Here is a 23,079-nt window from a genome sequence, read left to right as displayed (position 1 = left end):
AATTGGAAGTAAAGGGACTTTTTAACTTGTCATATCTACAACATAAAACACTGTATACATATAAAAATTGACACGTGTGATGACCAGACACTTCTGCTAATAATAGTTCAGAATTTTTCTCAATCTGACTGGGATTTTAGTTTGTTTTTTGTATGCCTGTTTTATTAAGTGCTGTCAAGGAATGACAGACACAGGTGTATGGTTTCCATTGTGACCATAATGGGCCACTGGCAGCAGCTGTAATTTTTTTTTTTGGTTTCCTTTACACTTCTTTTACAGTTATCTATCAAACCATCGGCATCTTGTCAGCTTTGATTATTACAAAAGGAAGTCCCAAATTACTATTTGGCTTTACACTGTAGAAAAAACTTGATCTATGTTGGAATTTCAGGCAGTAGCTGCATTGACACAAATATGAATTTCTTCAGAAAGTTTCTAGCTAGTTTTATTGTCGCTACCATCTGTGTCAATAACGACTCACTTAAAAGATGGACTTATTATTTGCTATTGGACGTCACATTTCTGTAAAACATTCAGAGGTCTGTCAACTTGTCAGTTTGTAATGAAACTTTGTATAACTTCTCTTATTTTGTAGGAGCGACTGCACTATGAGACGCTGAGTCAGCACCTCGGGAAGCTCGGGGAGGATGCTGGGAAGATGGTCCATCGAGTCATTGACCTGACAAGACCAGAGGATCTGGATGGTGAGTGCCCCTGTTTTTTATTTGTTTGTTTTTTTAACCATTCTATTTTCTTTATATATATTTTTTTAGTTTGAAATTTTATTTTTAGAATCTTTTCAGTTTTGATTGCTTGATATGTTTGCAAGTCAAAAACTTGTGCATGAATACAAGAGAAAAGAGGGATATAGAAAGGAAAAAGGGCCCAGCATATTGGTAGGCAGAGTGAAGCAGCAGGTATGTTGGAGTTATGATTAAAGAGGAATACTGTCTGAAATCTTAGTTTTATCAGAACTGACATGGAGTAAGTAAGAAGTATTACATGCAGCATAAAATCCTGTCACTGAATGTAGTCTAAGCACACTCTAACCCACCTGTTTCTCATAAAACTCCACTGTTTACAGGAGATGAGAAGCTGAGGAGTACTCATCGTGATTTAGTTTAGAGTCAGGGGATAAACACAGGAGCCTTTGGACTCAGATCGTATCAGGCAGGAGCAAACTGACTAAAGTGTGTAGTGTTTGTGTCAGGATGTGGAGTCATATATTCCTAACAAAGAAGGCATCAAGAAGCCTTCATGAAAAAAAAAGAAAACTCTTCGTGTTCTTCTATTTATTGCCATACACAGAAGGTGAAATGGGCGACAAGCATTACTTCAAGGAATGCTAGGCCTTTATTTGATCTTGAAATGATAAACAATGAGTTTGATAGACATTTAACAAATTACTATTTAAGTATGTCATTGTCCTTTTATCACTCAGGGAGTAACGTTACTGAGGCACGAGTGTTCAGGGAGGCAAGGGGGAGGAACAACAATGAGCCCCACATCAAGAGGCCCATGAATGCCTTCATGGTTTGGGCTAAAGACGAGCGGAGGAAGATCCTGCAGACCTTCCCCGACATGCACAACTCCAACATCAGCAAGATCCTGGGTGAGATTTTACAAATTTGTCTTTGAGTCATTTTCATTTAGATCAACTCTCATACTTGTTCCTTTGGAAGAACAGTCACTTTTGGAGGCGTTCTTGTCAAAAGAGATATTTAGAATCTTGTCCAAAAGAAACATGAACTCATATACATTTAAAACCATCCCACCCATTTTCTCTTACCCGCCGGGTCGCTGGACAGCTGGTGCCTATCTCCAGCAGTGTGTGAGAGGTGGGGTACACCCTGAACAGGTCGCATGTCCATCACAGCAGTTAAAATCAGTCATTTGTCAAATTTATTTTTATTCAAAACTGAATTAAAAGATCCAATCAAAACTGAAATGCTGTGCACATCACAGTCACAACCTCAAAGGATAAAACCAATTAGTGTCACTTGTTCCTTCATTAGTTTGAGACAGAGTGCATGGCTTTTTTTAAGGTGAGCTCATTAGGTTCCCCTCCCACTATATTTCACAGTTCACAGGGTTTCTTACCAACAAGCTGCAGATTATGAGAAGGACTAATGTGTTTTTTGCAGCCAGGAACACTCCACACACAGAGGTCCAGTGTATCACCTGGTGTAATGGATGCATTCAGTTCAACTCCACACAGACTCTAACCTCCTCAACACAGATATCTATTCACGCGGCACTGAGCGAAACGGTTGTTCTTGAAACGTTCCTAAGACCTCCGATGTCCAAAGCAAAGTTAGTGGCCAGCTGAATGTAAATGAACAAATTGCTTTTTCTTAGGCGGGTCTGTGTTGTTCATGTGGATTTTTGAATAAAGAAAGGCTTTGTGTCAAGCAAACTGTTTCCTGAATTTATAGGAATAATGTTTTTGCTTTCAAAACTTATGATTATGATGTGACAAATTATATGTTTTATTAGCTATATTAAAGGACCCTTTTTAGGTAGACCATAATGGCAGTGTTGATTTTTTTTTACCAAAATGTTTGAGGTTGAAAATGAATAATAAAATCCTGTGGGAAAGAAGCTGAACAGATAATTATTCTGGATCTTTATTATGTTTGCAGGACAAGACTAAAACAAAAAAAGAAATTGTGTACATGTTTAGAACTTTACATACACAGTCTCTCCAACATTAAAACACAGCTGGACTTTGGGGAGAAGGTGGGTGGCGGGCTTGACAAAAAAAAACAAAAACAAGTCCTAGTGTTTCCTGTGTCACAAAAGTACAAGTAAAGTTTGTGATAAACCTTGATAAACAGAGGAGCGAGACAGCGTGTGTATAATTACAGATGTGCTGCGTTCCTGCTGTAATGGCCTTGTTCACATGTTCAAATAGCCAGAAGTACACAATGTATCATCCTTCCTGCTGGCATGGAGTGAAATGTAATGCAATCCTGATTTTAAACAGACTCCAATACTTGGAGGTGTCTTGTCACATTCAGACATTTGCGCTCAAGAAACCACAAGGGATGCCAAAATGATGACTCATCTGTCTTTGTGTTTAAATTAGTTCCCCCACTAAAGCTTATAACGATGGTCTCTAAAGATTTTGTGTGCTTTAAGATTAACCTTCTTGCATACACACAAAAAAAAAAATCTCAATCATTTGCTCCAGGTTCTCGCTGGAAAGCCATGACCAATCAGGAGAAGCAGCCATACTACGAGGAGCAGGCCCGCCTGAGCAAGATCCACTTGGAGAAATATCCCAACTACAAGTACAAGCCGCGGCCCAAGAGAACCTGCATCATCGACGGCAAGAAGCTGCGCATCGGAGAGTACAAGCAGCTGATGCGCTCACGGCGTCAAGAGATGAGGCAGTTTTTTGTGGGGTGAGTGTAGCTATCCACAGAGGCTTTGGCTCGGACCACCACAGCAAGATTTCTAGAATTGTGGTTACCTAAAGGGATAGTTCAGAGCTTTTGATGTAGAGCTTGGTCGAAAGCTTATGAGCAGTTAATAGGCTCTTACACAAGACACCTCAGGCCGGGATTTAGATGCCTTCTTGCCGCCTCGGTGTGATTTCTGAATGAACCGATGCAGCGAGGGGAATCAAAGCCAACTCACTGCTGATGCAGCTGTGTGATGATGTATGCTTCTATGGCCACCAAGCCCCAGAATGTAAAAGCCAAATCAGCATAGTACAGATTTATTTTGAACAATTACTTTTTTATATTTAGCAGTTTATTCTTAACAATGGCAAATTGGTGTGGTAGCAAAACTTGTGAACTCCTTGCTCTTTGTGTTGAACACACTAAAGAAATTATGAGAATGTTATCACAAATATGTCTGTCACACATTTAATGTTTAGTGCAGCACATAAAGGCAGCTTCTCCATGCCTCTTTTGGTTCCTCAATGCTCACTTCATTTCTGAAATCTCACATTTTTGTGGGATGTGACCAGCTCCGTCAGTGAGTTATAAATGGCCAAAAGCAGCATAAAGATGGCTTGGTCTGTGTGGCCATTTTTCTGATTTGTTTTATGAAAAAAACCTAGTGTCTTACCTGTTGCATATACTTTGAATGCCCTTGGTTTAAAGAAATACATTCTTACAGGATTGATGAGCTAACCGTCACACCAAGCAAGATCAAAACCAAAGTGGACATTACTGCACTTCCTTTAAGGAATAATCAAATGATGCAAAATTGATAATGATATTAAAAAAAATTAAATACCATTCACATGAGCCACCATGAAACCATCTAATTTTGTAAACAGGTTTAGCAACACTTGTACAAAAAAAATCCAGACATTTGTTTATGAAGTACAAAGACATCATGTATACTTTAGAACTACAAAATTCACACCAAAATAAAGAGAAATGGATCTCAACTAAAGCATCAATATCAAATTTATTAATTTATTTTAAAAAATTAATAACATTTTCAAAGAATGTTGTGGTTGTCACAATAAACAAGTGAATAAATTCTGGTGATGATCTGCATCCCACAATTTTTTAATGACCCGATGGCCTTGGTGATGGCTTCTGCTCTCCTTCTGCTTCTAGTTTTACAAACCTGTACAGCGCCATCTGTTTTGCATTACAAGACTGTTTATTTGCATTTGCAAAATCCCATATTCTTTGTGCAACTGTGTAATTCAAAGCTGACAGCAGTCTAAAGGTCTATGAAGTAGTATTCGCATGAACCACTATGAAATTTTAGAGATTGGAGTTGTTTTAAGGTAGCAGCAATCTACTTTGGTCGGGGCAGCTGTGAGTTCGTCAGTCCATCAAAAATCTATTTTTTCCTCCAAACTGAGGTTGTCTTGTTTTTTTAATAAAAAATGCATCTGTTTTAAAACAGTGGCATGTTACAATCTGAAGCTGAATTTCATTAGGACTGGTTAAATTCTCTACTTAACTGCATTGTGCGCAATGTTTCAAGAAGTTTTGCACTTTACTTTTAATATGTGAGGGCAAAAGATTTTTAAATGCATTTATTCTAAACCGTCAACATATAATCACTTCATGTTTCATTCTACTGTTTCTTGAATGGGTTTTAGGAGCTGATTTAGTCAATTTTTCAAACCAAGTGAGCATTTCATTCGAGGACATTTTCCTTTATATGTGCAAGAGGTTTGCGGAGTGACCACATGGGTTTATGGGCCCTTTATGAAAGGTTTGGAACCTCTCGTGGCTCTATCTGCAAAACCTTTAAACGTTCGCCAAAGAACATTATATATTTTTGAGTGCAGCCAGTGCAGAAAGGAAAAACAGTGGCATTGTCTTAATAGGAACCAGTCGTGGATGTGTTTAAAGCCATCACAGTGGTCTGCGCTTGAGATGGATTTAGCAGAGGCCGCAGCTTGAATAGGAGCGATTTTTAATAGCTTGTCATTTATGAAATTAGGACAATGCCGGGTGCTTGCGGGCAGTGAAACTGGAGACAGACAGACAGAGTGGAATATGAAATGTAAGCAAATGTTTAAGAGAGGGAATGGGAGAAAGAGGCAGACGTCACACGCTGAACGCCACATTTACTGTGTGTGGTCAAGTAAATGTACAAAAAAGCTCAGATTCTCCAGGCCTGGACTTTTAGTTAAAGCTACACAACCAGTTTCTGGCACATTCCACACAACTGAACCAGCTCTTTTTTTTCACTTAAGCATTTGATGTGAAAATAAGTTTGTCAGAGAACAGAGTGTCAGGAGACAGAGGAGAGAAAACTATTGGGTGGGAAACATGAGCAATTTTCCTTCTTGATGTGGTTCATTTGAGGAGCCAGAGGGCCTGTTTGAATGATGTGCATTTACCCTCATTCCTTCTATATCATAACAGGCTAATGAGCTGAGGCTACTGTGAGCTGGCAGGTAGAGTTCCATGTTTGGGCATGCTTCACTGGATGAAAAGCATCACATTTAAATTTTAGTGGCTTCACAATTATTGTTTTAGTTTCAAAGAGTTGGTTTTTGGTCCTGTATGAAGATTGAAAATATGGTGGTTTTGAGAAATGATGTAGCAACTTCTGCCCATTTTCACTTTGTGAAACCACAACAACAATGGACCCATTTTTGTCTGCAATTCTGTGTCTGTCTTGACTTATCAGACCCTGTCATCATTAAACTTTGATTGTGTGCTAAAATGGTTAATAACTGGGAGGAAATAGCGAATAGTATTAAAGAAAACAAAAATTTGGGAAAATCTTTAGCCAAGCTAAGAATGTTCTTTCTTTGTATTTTGATTTGTCATTAATGTAGAGATTCTCCCCACCTAGTGTCAGGAAATTGGTAGTTCAGTGTTTTGTTAGAATTGTGTGCATAAAAACTATATCTGTTAAATAATACCCAGAGCAGTGCAGATGGGGCTTTACCTCCTAGTTGCAGAATATTGAAGCACACAATGCTCTACCTCACTTTTTTCTGTATGTTTTGCTCAACCTGTGCTCTTTATTATCAGTTTAATTTGTATCCATTGTTCACCTGAATTCAATCCTATACTTACTTCCTTTCTTTTCTCTTTTCCTCAATTCTCAGGCCTCAGCCACAGATTTCTTTGGGCAACAGCCCAGGAGGCGTAGGAGTTTACCCAGGTGCAATAACTATGGCAACAGCCACACCATCCCCACACCTGACCTCAGACTGCTCAAGCAACTCAGTCAGCCCCGAACCTAACATCCCTGTCATTCAGAGCACGTACGGGGTGAAGTCTGAGCCCAGTGGGGGCGGAGCCAGCAATGGAGGTGGGGTCGGAGCTTTGGATCTGCCCAGCGACCCCACCAATGGAGACGACGACATGGACATGTACGAGGACTTTGACGATGAGCCCAAATCAGACTATAGCAGCGACCACGAGACTCGGGAGGCTGTCAGTGCCAACTGAGCATGATCAGGGTACCAGGCACAAAAAGAACAATTCTCATAACAGAGACAAACCTTGGAAGCAAAGTTTATTACGGAGACCTTTGAGTGGACTTTCAGGACATGTGGCTTTGTTTACTGAGCATGCTCAGACAAGATATAAAGTATACAGAGATGCTCAAAAGCTTGTTGAACAGTATGTTGACAAATGTCCAGTTGACAAAGAGGCCTGATGGGGAACACAACCTCAACAATCATTTAGACACCCAGCTGACAATGAACTTCACTTTCCCTCACTTTGACAATCTTTAAAAAGAGTGATAAGACTTAAACAGGGAGAGAATGAGAGAACAAATGAGCAGTGAACACATTAACCATGTGGTTTGTAAAAAGTGTGCATGAGTTTTCAAGCATTTACAAACTGCTCTTTGACAGCTATTTGGTCTTAAATGTTTAGGGAGTGTGTAGGTTTCATTATTATGTATTTACTGTTTGAGGTTTTTTTTTCTCTCTGTTTGATAGACTTCTCTGACAGGTCACTGCCTGTATGAACTCTGGACTGTCAGAACTTGAAATTGGGAAAGTTTTTATTATAAATCCTAGCTCTTGTAATCTTATAGTCTTACTTTTTTTCTGGAAAAAAACAGTGCTACAATCTTTTTTTCTGACAAACTGCTTACATTACATTACTGTTAGATTTTTATATATATATATATATTTATAAATATATATATATATATCTCAGCTCAGGTATGATGTGCCAGCTTGTGAATGTTTTTATTTTTTGCTTGTTTGTTTGTTTGTTTTCATACAAAAAAAGTGGTTGGACTTTACAGAGTGACAATGAAAAAAAGGGAGTAAAATCCCATTATTATTATTATTATTATTATTATTATTATTATTATTATTATTATTATTATTATTATTATAAGGAAAGAAGTACCCAGACTTTGTACAGTTTTCTTCAAATGTGCCAAACATTCACATTCACTCGGGATGTCGTAGTCTTAATTTCAAATGCTGCAAAAAAAGTCTTATACAATCAACTTTTTCTATTGGATGAGATAAATTCTTGCTTAGCAAGTGCCGGTTCCCCTCCTGACCCAGTCACAGGCAACGCTCAGGGAGGATGCGTTCAGCAGCCCTTTTGGCTTCAAAGCACCATGGAAGGAGTCTGCTCCTCTCTCACTGCATTGGTGCTTTCATAAACCACATTACCATTAGTTCCTTCTGGCCAAACATTAATTGCAGTGCTCTGAAAACTGTCTATGAGTCAGGATAAAGGTAAATCTACTTTTCTGTTGTTGTTGTTTCATTTTTATTTTAAAAATTACTGGGTTTTAAAAGTGTACCTCAAGTTGCTCTCACTAAGCTTCATAGAGAAGAAAAGAGTGCAGTTCCAGGAAGGTTTTACCCAATGATGAGCAGTTTTAGGATCCTGGATCCCTTCACTTTATTGTGTAAAGACTCGGTAGAAAAATGTACAAAAAAAATCTCATTTTTTCTAGCTTGTTTATATTAATTGTCTTAGCATCATGTGAGAAAGGAAAGCCAAACTTGTGTTTAAAAACAAACTTTATATAGTTGCAAAAATGGGTTTAATTAAAAGGATACTTTTGTTCTTTTTTTCTATATTGCATGTGTATTTTCAAGGTAGTAAATTATTAAAAAGGAAAAACATGATTCTAAATCAGCCTCTTAGTCAGAGGTGACCCTGTCGGAGCAGATTTTATTATTTTTTACCTAAAAGTCCCATTCTATATCTGAATACATAATATTTTAACTTTCTCTTTTCAACACAATCTAACAAGTTTTTACTTTGGAAACCATTTTTTGGCCTTCTTCAGGAGTCCACTTGCTCTAAATCTTTTCTTCATGACCGCATCTGAAAGCATCACAAGCTGGGACTGAACATTGGTTTTAGCTTACATTCTACCCATTTCTGTTAGTGTGATACACATCTTAAGCACTGGATAATAATTCTGTGTTGTTGGTTTTTTTTTGTTTGTTTTTTTTTGTCATTTTTTTCTTTAGTATTGACTAATGTGAAGTTGTTTGATTTGAACCATAACAAATTAGTTGGTAAAAAGTCATTTTTTGGAGCCTTGCTCATGCCAGGTTCTAGTAAAAGGCCATTTAAAAAAAAAAAAAAGAATTTTCATTTATTTAAGCAATTTCTTTTTTTTTAATTCTTATCTTTTTACAGCTTCAGTGGTACCTGAATGGGTCACATCACCTCTGATGTCTTTTGAAAAGTAACCTCATGCTCTTGTCATTTGTGACCTGCCAAGGCAGAGCACGTTTCATGGTCACACACATTTTTGTGATAAGTATTGTATTTGAAATTCAATTGTGCGTTTTAACATTTCATTGTATTTATTAGCCAGCTTTGGCTCTAAAAAGTGTCAGTACAACTTGGTGAGAAAGACAATCCAAAAAATATATAAATAAAAAAAAAGTAAAGACGAGATTTTACTCACCAATCTGTCCCTTCATCATTGCTGTTTAAGAGTCTTTTTTTCATCATCTTCCACTGAAGGTGAAAGGGTGATAATGTTTGTGTTTGTCTCTGTGTCTGAGTGTGTGTATGCATATGTGTTCTTATTGTATTAGCAAAATATCTCGTGAACTAGAGGACAGATTTTAATTTAATTTACAGAAGTCAATCATTGTGTGTACATCTAAAAATGAATAAATTTTCGAGGCAACGTAATTCAAGATGTCCACCACAGCCAACTGACCTTTGCAAGCACAAAACAGGCTTGAAGTCACCCAGTTTTATAGATATTGAGTTGAAATTTGATGTGGTAACAGCTGAGTCATTTACAATATATAACCTGAGTGCTACACGCCTTGCAAGGTCTTGCAATATAGGTGTTGAGTATAGATCTGTTAATATTTGGTACAACACAACGCATTAGTGCTGCATGCTCTGTGTTTGAAAGCTGTGTGTACAGGTGGTGCTTTATTTTTAATTTCCATTGCTCAAATTATTAGTCCTACTTTCCAAGGAGCTAATAATTTCCAACACAAGGCTTTCTGTTTCCAAAGTTGAGCTATTCCACTTGGTCTTTATATTTTGGTGGCCCATTACTATTGTTCCATTGTTTGTGTGTGTGTGTGTAAGGGGTAACACTCTCTCACACACACACACACACATTCTGACTGTGCTGCGGTGTACACGCCACGGCGCCGGTGCTCATTGCAGCCAATCCCAGCAATGCAGCGACGAGAACCAGAGAGCTCAGCCATATGCGACCACATCATAAATCTAATTGTAATTCCCAAATCAACTGTAGCGTCACCCTGCATGGAGCGCCGGCACGTTTTTCACACTCCTCTCTGGGCTCTTTAGTCTGTGTGTCTTTGTTTATGTGTGTGTGTGTGTGTGTGTGTGTGTGTGTGTGTGTGTGCACTTTGTGTCATGACTTTTTGTTGGGAGGGGTGTTTGAAATCATACTTGTACTGTTACCACCCAAATCTCAATAAAATTTACATTTCCTTTTTTTTTCTTTCCTGGATGTACATTTAGGGGTTTGCAAGTTGACAGATTGTTTGTGTGAGTGTGCACGGATGGTGTAAAGCTTTTATCACCTTGACAAAGGATAATGTAGTTCATTACAGCTATTATAGTTGCATAACTGAAGAATTTCACTCATGCAAATGTTACGCTGAGAGAAATCACTGCAATCTTTAGTTTCCATGAAGTTCTGGTTGTCACCCATTTTTCATAGCGGCCGTTTCTCTGTGTGTGCGCTTGTCTGTTAGCAAAATATCTCATGAACTGGTGGATAGATTTTATTGAAACTCTCAGAAAGTATCATTAAAGATGGATGCCACAGGTAATCAACCTTAGTCAACAAAGAAATGACTATAACTAACTTTACGGATAAGGGAGCTAAAATTTGGTATCATAGTAGCTGAGAGTTATTCACAACCCAGCCTCCAAGTGCTAACAGATCATCTAAAATCTTTGTTTAAAATGTTGGTAGAAAAGTGATTAGCATTGTGCATTCCTTCAACAAATACTAGTTTAATTTCTGAATGCAAAAGATAATTGGGGAAAAAAAACTTATTTTGTGAGGAGATATTTTTTTATCTTCTGGAAACAATATGCTTCCTGCTTTATTTAAAGTCTATTCTTAGATTATTTACAGACAAAAAAAGGTTCCATCACATGTATGTTGCCTTACTTTAAGTGGTTCCACAATGAACCCTTCACTTAGATGAAGAACAATTTCGAGCCACTTTTTAATCAGAGCTCCATTTTTATTTTAAAAACAGTCAACATTTACAATTTTCTTCAAAAATTCTCTCACTAAATTGTTAAAGAAGTTACCTAGTTTTTGGGACATTTTGTCTCCAGATATCACCTTCAGACTTTATTGTGGTAAGAGCAGTCGCTAACAGCAGTTTGTTTTTCCAAGCAAATTGCAGTTTTTCATTTTATTGTTCCTTAACTTTATTTTAAAAAAAACAGATTGTTACAACTATTAAAATCTATCTGTGCACAGAAACTAAACAAATTTATAGGAGCTAATGTTACAGCAAAAATTGCTTCAAAAAGTATGTTTTTTCATAACTTTACAAAGGAACAATAAAGTTTTATCTGTAAAAAACAAAAAGCCAACAAATATTGAGTTTCTTCTTTTGGGAGGAGGGATTGCTTCATTAATGCTGTTTTCCAAACGGTTCTCCTGCTTTTGCAGCTTGCCATTGTTCTTGGCTCAAAATGTTCCAAAGTGTGTCTTTAATTTTTAAAGGTCTATACTGTCAGCTGTTAGAGTTTTAAAAAACAACCCACCTCAGGTTTTTCTTTATCACATGCCATTCATTGTATTTTCAGTAGATTTTGGCGATCAGTCTTACCTTCTATCTTCTTTGAATTAAAAATTGTTTTTTGTTGTTTGGGACTGTCAGCCCCACATTCTAAGTGCAAAGACTGGCTCCAAAACTACAACATGGAAGCACCTGTAAGCACAATATTATGGCTTCACTTTTGAACTTGATGAGGATGCTTTTTCTATCATTAATAAATGTTGCTGGGTAAAACTGTGGCAAATGAATGCAGTTAAAGTCAAACAAAAAGCAGGAGGTTCTGCTCTCATTTTTTTTTAAGTTCAAATGCAGTTAATTATTAAAAGTAAAACTATGGATTGGAAATACTTGGACAGCATGGTTTTTGTTTGTTTGTTTTTACAGATTTACCAACAGTTTGCTGGTTGAATCACTGATGATATGAAAAATGTACATGACCTCTTCAGACTGTTGTCTTATAATGTTGGTACAGCTCCATGATGCCCCATTAGATGTGACACTTTAAGGCTATGTTCACACTGCAGGGAAGATTTGCCACCATCTGACTTTTTTGCCCATATTTGACCCATATAGTATTAACATGACAAATCTGATGTTTTTCAGCCAAAGCCACTTTAGCTATGCTCAGGCTACAGGTGTTAATTCTCAATTTCAAATGTTTGGGCCACATATGAAAGTGACCTGGGTCTGATTTTGAATTAAAAAAAATCAGATTTGTCATATTCAGACTGTCATAAAAAAATCAGATATAAGCAAGAAATGTTGCAATTCTTGCAACTTTTACATTACTGAAATGTGGCAGATGTCACAATTCTGCGCTGGAGTAAGTGACAAGATCAAATGGGAGTATTTTGAGTGTGAACAGTTCAAAATTGTTATGAATCCAGCAACACCAGAGTGAGGACCTGCAACTCACATGAGAAATTTGACAGGTTGGAAACTAATTTGTGAATCCTGTTTTCAATTTTGTCCCCAACAGTTGCAGCCCAGTTAGATACAAGCTTAAGACTAAAATCAAATTATTAATAAATTGTTATCATGATATTATTAATGGTTACCAGAGGAGCTAGTCAAGCTGTCATAGTAAATGTTTCTTTAAACAAAAGGAGAGATTTAAAGATAAAATCGGGAGTAATTATATACACTTTGAGTTTACCTTCTTTTCTTGTGTGTTTGGTATGTGTGTGTGTGTGTGTGTGTGTGTGTGGTGGTGGTGGTGGTGGTGGTGGTGGGAGAAGGGGTATGATGAGGCATAATAACACACTCTTCTCATAAAAGCTCAGCCCTGGATGTGCCCTCAAGGCAAACTTCACTTTTTGATTTTTAAAAACCATATTGAAGAGTAAAGAGAACCACATCCTTTCTTTTTTTCATTTTCTTCTCCTCGCCAATTGGGCATGTAGATCAAGAGAATCATAAATTGTTAACACAAAGAAGGAGCCCTCTTCAGACGTGTTGGAGAGGCTCTTTCTGGGAGGCATCAAAGCCACCCACAGAACTGTTCTGATACTGCAAGACAACACTGTCTGCTTTGAGCTGATGATGCTTAATCATTCAAATGCTCTTGATTCAAAAGTAGTTTAACTGACTCTTCCCATTGTTTAGCTGATTGTGTTTGTGTGATGCAAGTAAAAAGTTGTCTGTAAGACTGCAATTAATCGAGCATAAAAATAACTATGACTGTTCAACATTTATCCAAGATGTGATAAAGAACATTAATTTTTTGATGGGTATCTTCGACATTAAAAAACAACACATGTTCAGTTTTCTAAGTGGTTTGTTTGAATGCAAGTGTTCAATTCTGTTTTACATTTCCTTTTCACATGGGTAATTGATTACTCACAAAATACATACATGTTCTTTACATAATTCTTTACTCAAAAACAGCACGTAACACCAACACCTATGCTTGTAACTGAATTATTATTTCTAACTGGAAATGCAAAGTAAATCAAAATCTGACAGCAATGCCATTAGGTTTGTATACCTTCATAAACTATCAATAAAAGTTAGGCAAATGGTTACTAAAGTAATCTACTCTTCTATATGAAGCGCAATATTTAGAGTTTTATGCTCCCTAGTTCAAAACAACAACAACCCTAAACATACTGTCATACTGTTTTAAATTTATACATGTATGTATCTGAAAATATTTTTTACATTGGTCAAAACGTTAAAGAATGACACTCGTGCTGTACAGTTTATGATATATATTGTTTATAATGCATTCTGGCTATATATATATTGTATGTATTGGGTTAACGGATGGGTACGTTACAGTGTACTACATTGTAAGCATGGAGTAGACAGTTGCTTACATTATTTTCACTGGTGAGCTGTTTTGCTTTTATGTGTGACATTACTACAGCATATCTATGATGTTCACCAGCTTTGTCTTGTGGCAGTTCTTCCATGAGCCTGTGGTAATGGTTCAGTATCAGTTTTTGTCAGCATCTAGCCATGGTTTCAGCCACCATCTTCTGCTTTTTTGTATTCTTTCCTTGCTGGTTCCCTCTGTTTCTCTACTCAGTCTGACAATTTGTCTTCTGTTCCCCTTGTCTTTAAGTTTGATCCTGACCAGACCCACGACAGCAACTTGCACATCATTTTCCTCAAGGTCTGCGGAGTGAACAACAAGCAGAAAATGTTGGTGTGTGAGTTAACTCGCTACCCAGACAGAGCATTTGTGTAGCAAAATATTATGTAACATCATTGTTGGGTCACTGGTGCACAATTTTTTTTGAACATGTAAATCGGACAAAGTTGCAACACACATGCCACATGGCAAGTTTACAATGTGATCAATAAATCTATGGCAACCTGGCATTATTTAGGATCCGGCAAACTGTGCTGAAGTATCAGATACATAAACAGGTGATATTATGTTATTTTCTTACAGCTGATTATGCCAATATGTCAAGGAAATGCAAGGGAAACAGGCAAAACGAGAAGGGGGTATTAACCCCACCTTAACACTAGCAATAAGGAATCACCCTTGAGAGCAGATTTCCCTGCCTTTGTGCCTGTCCCAAAGTCACCCTACCTATAGCTTTCTGACAGTTATATTTGACTTCCAGGTATAGCTCTGAGCACCTGAAAGGTGTGAACTACTGATCTTTGTCAAAGGAAAATAAAATGGTTTTTAAAGAGTCAAATAGATGATCAGGTTCATGCATGTATAACCTGTTTTGTTGCAAAAGGAAAGAAAGTTGTGTGTTAATGCTGGTAAATTACAGACTCCTGGGTATTGAAAAGGTCTGCTTTTAAGCAACTCTGCAGTAATTGCTGATCGACGAGGACTACTTTGGTTCTAACTAAAAAGAGTTATTGGTGCCTATTTTTGTAGGCAGGGAGAGTTTTAGGACCTCACCCAGACAAATGGACACTTCCAAAGGTGCTGCAAACCAATGCCAATTTGTCCTGTTTGGACATTCTCGTCCAAATGGTCACAAGTGAATGCTTCCTATATCATGAAAGGGTACTGGTCAATTAGTACCTCTGCCAAATTGTACCCCTCTACTTTGTACACAGTGTTTGTCATTTTGGACAAGGTGATTACCATTTTGTACACAGCAGTTGACATTTCGTACTATTAGGGTCACTTATCCTTGCACTTACCACAAATCCTTACGTGCATATGTCTGCATGCACATAACCACTAGCTCCTCACAACTAGGCTGTGCATTATTTTATAGACAACAATATTTTATACCATAACCATATTGTGCGTATGTTTGCAACAAATACCATATTAAGTATAAATGAACACTTGTTACAAACAGCAATTGGATACATGCTGTTTAAATTACCTGCTTTGTTTACATTTGCAATAATGTAAAATGCATGTGCCAGGCAATGGATTTATCAATAATACTATAGGGATGTGTATTCATTTTTAATTTAATGCATTTGTTTGTTTTTGCTGGAAGTTAACTAAAAATTCCTCCTCTTTCAGGATCAAAACCTTCTCCAACTTCTGCAGTCACTCCATTGCAATGCATGAAATACACTTACCAGGCACAAACTCTCAACAGTGCAGATGTATTGAAACAGATGCTCCTTGCATGAAATGCCGCAAAAGCTCAACCTAGTCTACTTGTGGTTTAGGACATAGGTATTACATTGTTACATTATTTTAGGAGAATAATGGATGATTTTAATAGAACTCCATTTTTAATTTTCTTTTGTCTCAAGATTTGAGGTTTTTCTGGAAACATCCAGGGCTTCAGTACTGAATGCCCAGGCTCAAACTTGCCCAAAAGAATAAGACTAAAAACTTGTATAAATCTCAAATTAATTTCAAAAGTGTACTACAGTAAATTAACTCATCTTCAGCACATTGGGTACTAAACAAACAAAAGTTGGGTACAAATCAAATCGAAGCAAGTCCAATGTGTGTACACGAAGATCTGGGGCAGACAGCTTTTTTTCAGACCCAATATGTATGGGTACGAGATGACTACAGCATGGCGAGTGGAGATATGAGTTACACCAGAACAAATGTGAACCTTACAACAACCCAGGGATTGAAAAAAAAAATTGTGGTGAGTTCTGCCACAACACAGTCAAGCTAAGATAATGCAGCCTTTCCCTTGTTTACCTTTTTTGAGGTGGCAATTATAGAACCCTTAAAATACTAATTTGATCAATCAAATGCATTAAATTTGACCTCTTACTAGATTAGCTTAGGATAAGATCCTAAAAATTAACCTATTCCTTTTTCTTACCATCAAAATGGCAAGAATTTGGCTACATTTTATTTCACAACATAAAAACGTAACAAAAAGCAAACATTCTATATTATGTGTATGTTATTGTTGGGCAATTTTTAGCAGGTTGAGTTGATAATGAATTCAAACTTTTATCATAATTTTATTTGAATTCTAAGGGTCAGCATCCTTGGATGGCATTCAACAATAACTAAAAAGCTAAATGCAGTGCCTGAATAAAGGGAAGCGGTGCAAAAAAACATTGAAAGAAATTACTTTGACAGCTTCAGAGTTTCTTTGTCTTTGAAATGTTGCATAAAGGCATATACTAATTTTTTTTAATGCAATTCGAGGTGAAAGAAAAAATCTACAGCACTTTTTCAGAAAAATAGGCGATGGACAAAAGGGCCAATTTTTCCCATTTTGAGCTAAAGTCCTTGGATCTTTTTAAGTGCATTAGTCCCGCTAATTAAATATTATATGTTTGACGAAAAATGCCAGCATGAAAGCAGCTGGATTGTTTGACTCAAAGACACGGCTGCAGCCTTGATGAGTGGAACTGTGTGCAACCGTGAGAGGGTAAAGAACGCCATTGTTGCCAGTCTTCCCTTCATTTGACCCATCATAATTCTTTATAATAATTCCACAATCACATTCTCTTTTGTGCTTCACTCAGAGATAAAGACAGTAGAGGCAGTTATGCAGAGGAAAAGACACACCAACATTTCTGTTGAATTCATTTCGCAAAGGTTTGCTTGTTTTGTTTCTACACACATACTAAGTGTTCATTATTCCAAACGTGAATCCACACAAGCCTTCATGGCCAACTGAACAACCAGGGATTCAAAAGATTAAGGGTGTAATAATAGTGCTTAGTGGGAGGAGGGGGATCAACCCTTGCCTTTTCTTAATTGAATTTAACATATTCTGTGACGCTTGCTCCAGAGGAAATAAACAGGGAAAACATGCAGCTCCACACATTAAAGCCCCAACTAACAATCAAACCAGAGATCTTCCTGCTGTGAAGAAAAGGTGTTAACCACCACGCCACCTTGCAGCCACAATTTTTATGTCACATTTTTAAATTTTATTTCAGATCTTTAAAAATGTTTTTTTTGTAGATGAATTAATCTTTATTTCTTTAAAATTAGGCTGTTTAAAAATTTACTCACAACAGGTGAAATATTATTTGTTGACAACCTTTCCACAGAAAACCACTTCAAATGATCTGAACTGTGTCCTAACTATGTTCATGAATTAAAAATCAAAAGTTTCAGAGTATCCAATACATTGTCATACATGGGTCATGGGGAGCTGGTACTTATTTCCAGCAGTCATTGTGTGTGTGTGTGTGTGTTGGGGGGGGGCACCCTGCAGGTCACAAGTCCTTCACAGGGACACATAGAGACAAACAACCATTCACACACTCACTCCCACCTAGGCACAATTTAGTCACCAACTAACCTAACATGCATGTTTTTGGTCTGTGGGAAAAAACCCACTCATGCACGTGGAGAGCATGTAAACTCCACCCAAAAAGGCTGGTAGACGGTCCTGTAGCCTTCCTGCTGTGAGGCGACAATGCTAACCACTATTCCACCATGCTGCCTAACAAACAAACAAAAAACACCAATCAAATTTCAACCTCACTTTCAAGCCTTTGGTATTAACATAGTTGTGGTTTTAGTATGATGAAAAAGTCTTTGCTGGTTTGAAGGATTCATCCCACTTTCCACTCTACAAACATACATTTGTCCTGCTCTGTAAATTCAACCATCAGTTTCAGGTGCTAACTCATTTTCTTTCAGAATAAAAAACAACAACTACTTAAACATTTTATTTAAACATTACAAATAGTGGACTGAGTTGTTTAGACTACAGACATTTACCTGTGAGAGCATCTCCTACGTCTATGTCTCAATGGAACATGTGTCTGTTGATTTAAGGGTTCATTAACTGTACTAACCACATGAGAAACAACTGTAGCACCTTTGATCATTGTGAACCTCTTTCAAACAGATATAAAGAACACTTTAATTTTAAAAAATCCTTTGAAACACAGATCACATAAGAAAAAAACTGAACGTGGGGTAGGTTGAAACTATTAATCACTTTGCTCATTTCTGTCTCCCTATATCATTATGTTTCATTTAAAATCATGTGACCATTAAATGCTGTAGGCTGGAGAAGAAATGTGAATGACTGATCTAACAACCAGTATTTTACAATGTAAGGTTAGTCATATTTACCAGTGTAAATAGGTACTGTCACCCAAAGTCATAAAAACATTTTGCTCCTACTTTTCTAACTATGCCTATGATAATTTGCTTTGGTGCATGGTCGTTTTATATTGCACTGGTGGGTTAAAGGTAGGATATTTTTACTTTTGTCATTTTTAAAATTACTAATAATATTTTAGGAAAAACATAGAACATTGTACACTTTTAACTATAACATAAATATGTGTTTTCTAGCATCAGCTGACCATCATTAAGTCAGAAATGTGCATCCCAAACAGGTTACTTTGTGACTATTTTTACAAAACATGAAACTTCCATCCGAAGCAAGTCGAAGTAAATACCTTCAATATACTTCAGATTATTTGAACTGTATGTTTTTATATACGTGCTTTACATGACTAATCCTAAATAACAAAAATGGTGTCATAATTGTATCAGTATTTTTAATAAAATGGAACAAAACATCTGTATTGCAAATTTTCTGGCAGCAACTATATTGGTGCACAATGTAACAAAATGTTTGAGTCTTCAGTGTACTTATATTAATCGATGTTTCCTTGTATGCAACTAACTATTGTGCTTTCTTTGCTATGGCGATAGGAAAAAAGGAAGGAGGTTCCCTAAGCTGTACAGGAAGAGCTACAGCTAACTGCTGCTGCCATTGTATTAGTGCATGCAAAACCCACAGACACCTCTGAAATAACTGCAAAACTGATGACAATGTATAAATTCATTAAAAACCATCTACACAAATTTCTATGAGGTTTTTGAGATCGAATTTGGTTTTATGATGCCAGCAATCCTCCAGCCATTAGCTTGTCTGTGCAATCAAAATTAGACCCAGTTTCTCTAAATTCGAGTTGTTTAAAGAGCTATCTACGACAGGTAGGATTTAATAGTTTTGAGGGTTTTTTTAACTAAATTTTCAATGATCTGAATAGTTGCTTTTTGTAAATTTTTCTAGCTTACTAAATCAGAACAAAAAGCAATGAAGTTTTTTTTTTTTAAAGTCTAAAGTAAATTAATGCATTATTTATATAACTTCTAGACAATGCTAATGAAATTAGTTTAAAACTTACACTCTAATTTAAAATGGCAACTTTCTAAACAGCACCAAAAGCAGTTTTACAACATTCTGGGGAAAGAGAAAGATTTGAAAATAATACACAACTTTATACAGTAAATAAGTTGCAATGAAAAGTTGTTTTTCAGTTGCTGTGGTACGCACTCAATAAGCCCACAAATAACCTTCTTATGGGTTTTATGATCAGGCTCAGTTTATGTGGCTTTATGCAACTTGGCTGTGGGGACAATTAATTCATTTCTGGCAAGAACTTTGTCACAAATTGCCAAAAAGGCTTATTGGCATAGCAACTGTGGTAAAACAAATATTTTAGATAAAGCAAAACACATAAACTCTTTTTGCAATAATGAAACAACAAACAAGGGCAAGCACTTTTATAGGCCATTTCCAGCTTATATACTATCATAACTTGACTAAATATGTGGGTGACATTATTCAGGGCTTTTCTTCACAGGTGGAACAAGTTAACTGGCTCATTGTTAATCCAAAGTATTCCTCTTTCTTCTCAAAGTAGTAGTTGAGTCTGGCTTTGGCATACCTGGGAGAGGACAGGAAACAGGATCAAAGAACAAATCATGCTCTGTGTCATAATTTAAACAATTTTTCTAAGATTGATTTCCAAAATTCTTAAAGACTACAAGGAAACTGTAAAAGATATAAAAACAGAACTATCTTCCGCCAAACTAAGCATGTTCTTTCTCTGTATTGTGATATGTGGTCAATGTGGACTTTCTCGCCACCTAGTTGTGTGGCATGAATATTTCTACATTTTTGTAAGATCATATGGACAAAAAAAGGTACACTTAGAAGAAAATATCTGTTTTAAAATGTATCTAGTGTAGGGTAGATGGGCTTTAATTTGCTTCCAGTATCTTTATTCTGGGTTCTATTCTGGAGACTATGTTTTTAACAGTCTTGATTATTATTATTTTCTTATCTCTGATACCATTTTATCACAGAGTAGAAACCACAAAAAATAGTTATGGTTATATTTAAGTAGGTTATCTTTGGTAAGTGATCTTGCCACAAACACACTAAACATTTTCTTATGATTCTTTCACAATAAAAAAAAAATTCTGTGATGCATAAACATCATACAGTGTGAACCCAGTTTAACTCATCAGCCAATGTGTGAGAAATAGGGTAGACCCAGAACAGGAAATAAGTCCACACACTCAGATTGAAGGTCAAATTTCAATCTTCAGCTTACCTGAAATGCATGTTTCTGGACTCTTAAAGGAAACTGGAAAACCCGGAGAAATCTCACGCATGCACAGGAAGAACGAGTCTAACTGTTTCAGTTCAACAATACTTCATTGTATGGATTTGACTTTAAGGTTTTAGTCGCTCAACAGTCAATTTATTGATTTTAAGATGCACCTCGCTTTGCTGTGGATGTATATAAATTCTGTACAGATGAAGTGAGAGGACATAGTTTAGGGGAAAAAATCAAACTACATCACAACTTTTGTTATTTTCTAACTAGTACTATCATGAAAAGCCACTATTTTCTAGAAAAAATGCAGTTCTGGGTGTCATTCATTCATTCATTTTCTATACCTGCTGAACCCTGTTGAGGGTTGCAGAGACCTGGTGCCTATGTCCAGACATCTGGTGGTTGGGAGTCCCCTAGACTGGTCCCCAGTCCATCACAGGGCCAACAGAGAGAGACAGATGACAGATAGCCAGGAGCACACTCACTCACTTATTTTAGATTTGCCAAAATAATGTAACATGTGGGTTTTACGACTGTGGAAGGACACCGAAGCATCCGGAGAAAGCCCATGGTGAGAATGTGCCAACTCCAAACAGAAAGACCCCAGCCGAGATTCAAACAACAGGAAATTTCTTGCTGTAAGGCGAAAGCACCACTGTGCCGCCCAAACTCGATATCATAATATACAGAAGTATCAAACTACATCTCAGATGGAAAATCAGTAAGTACAGTGTAATATTTGGACTACATATTTTCCAGAGGGCTTTTGATAAATTTCAGTGTAAAATATTGTAATAATATTAGTAATAATATCTTTAGTTTCTTTAGCTTTTTTATTTTTGCAGTTTTCTTAAAACTGTCTGGTGTTTGAAATATTAGCAGCACATTCACACTGCTCAGACGTACTTGTGATAACAATAGTAAGGATCTGGTCTATAGAGGAACAAGCCTACATAATATAAAATATATAGAGTGAGTTAGAAGTTAATACATAACGTTTTCCTTCAGCGGGTGTACCATAGGAGTTCACCCGACACTTGCTGCTAATAGCACTGTGTCTTTGTTTGCCAAACCTGCATACTAATATTGCATCAAGTCTCTATTCAGGAAGGTGATGAGTCTGAAAGCTTCAGCGCAGAGCTTAACTGTGATAAAAGTGGTTTTGTGCTTGTTCATCCCATATTGTCAAACATCTCAATAAATCTGATGTCTGAGTACGTTGTTGCCCTTGGCCATTATACTATACCCTTTGAAATTAAGTGAAGTTTCAAAAGCAGAGAAAATGGAAGCCCAGAGAGGAGTTTGTCCTTTAGTGCTTTCACCAAACTCTTCAATGCCGAATCTTTTTTTTTTTTTTTTGCTTTTACTGCTTAGCGAAACAAAAAGATTATTCAGACTCGTGCCTTTTTAGTAGCTTGTATTCCATCACCCTGTCCCCACCTGCATCTCTATGTACAACTGAACTCAAATGATTGTTTCAGAGTGTGGCCTTTGTTGTCTTCTTTTAATGGAATTGTTTCTTGTAGTTTGTGCTTCACAAAAAGGGGACCTTTTGAAAGAAAATACACTCTCTCAGCTTGTTGATAAAGATAAGTGCTTGCAGTACAGTATGAGTCTAACCTTTGCCACTGAAAAATAGTTAATAACATTTGGAGGAATAAAAATCTTTGGCGTTAGCCTGGCATGAGTAAGCAGACAATTTTCACTTCACTCTCTGTGTTTTGGCGAGGGCTGAAAGGCATTTTCATTGGACTAAGTTAATTTGGAGAAAGCTGTGTGCTCTTGCAGAATGATTGAGTGTTCGTTCATTCACTCATACACTGTTGCAAGTACTTTATGAAAAGGAAAGTTTGCCTCAACTGGATGGCTACAACTGTTCAGTTTTGGGGATGCATGATTAACCTAATTGATACTCTAATCAGATTAATGTGACGGCCGATTTGGATCACTCAGAAAAAAGAAAAAAAAAAAGAGTAGGATATTTTTTTTGTTTGTCTTGGAGTTTTGAAATTCAGTGTTTTAAGACTAAGGTTGAAGAAGCCACAAAAAAAGAAAAAAAAGACTTCTCCTAATTTGTTTTCAATAGTCTGAAATCCCTGTTGTAGATAAAAGTAACACTTTCTGTTAAATTTTAAAAT

The 23,079-nt window shown here is 36.8% G+C and overlaps 2 protein-coding genes across 4 annotated transcripts in view; one reads left to right on the top strand and one right to left on the bottom strand.

Annotated features, from left to right (window-relative positions):
* The window catches only part of LOC108248196 (transcription factor SOX-6), a 128,955-nt gene extending 119,598 nt beyond the window's left edge, over positions 1-9,357 (top strand). For all 3 annotated transcript variants that reach the window (XM_017436814.3, XM_017436813.3, XM_037978111.1), the window contains 4 exons: positions 596-704; positions 1,442-1,612; positions 3,194-3,407; positions 6,551-9,357. In XM_017436814.3, the coding sequence (XP_017292303.1) occupies positions 596-704; positions 1,442-1,612; positions 3,194-3,407; positions 6,551-6,896 (840 nt within the window). In that variant the 3' untranslated portion in view covers positions 6,897-9,357. The remainder of the gene's footprint in view (positions 1-595; positions 705-1,441; positions 1,613-3,193; positions 3,408-6,550) is intronic.
* Positions 9,358-18,222: 8,865 nt separating this feature from the next.
* The window catches only part of LOC108248197 (ethanolamine kinase 1-like), a 29,442-nt gene continuing 24,585 nt past the window's right edge, over positions 18,223-23,079 (bottom strand). Inside the window, exon 8 of the mRNA XM_017436816.3 lies at positions 18,223-20,263. Within this exon, the coding sequence (XP_017292305.1) occupies positions 20,161-20,263 (103 nt within the window). The 3' untranslated portion in view covers positions 18,223-20,160. The remainder of the gene's footprint in view (positions 20,264-23,079) is intronic.

This window comes from Kryptolebias marmoratus, linkage group LG11 (genome assembly GCF_001649575.2).
Source record: "Kryptolebias marmoratus isolate JLee-2015 linkage group LG11, ASM164957v2, whole genome shotgun sequence".
Classification (NCBI taxonomy): domain Eukaryota; kingdom Metazoa; phylum Chordata; class Actinopteri; order Cyprinodontiformes; family Rivulidae; genus Kryptolebias; species Kryptolebias marmoratus.
The sequence above is the reverse complement of the archived record's forward strand: the minus strand, read 5'-3'. Positions and strand labels throughout refer to the sequence as shown.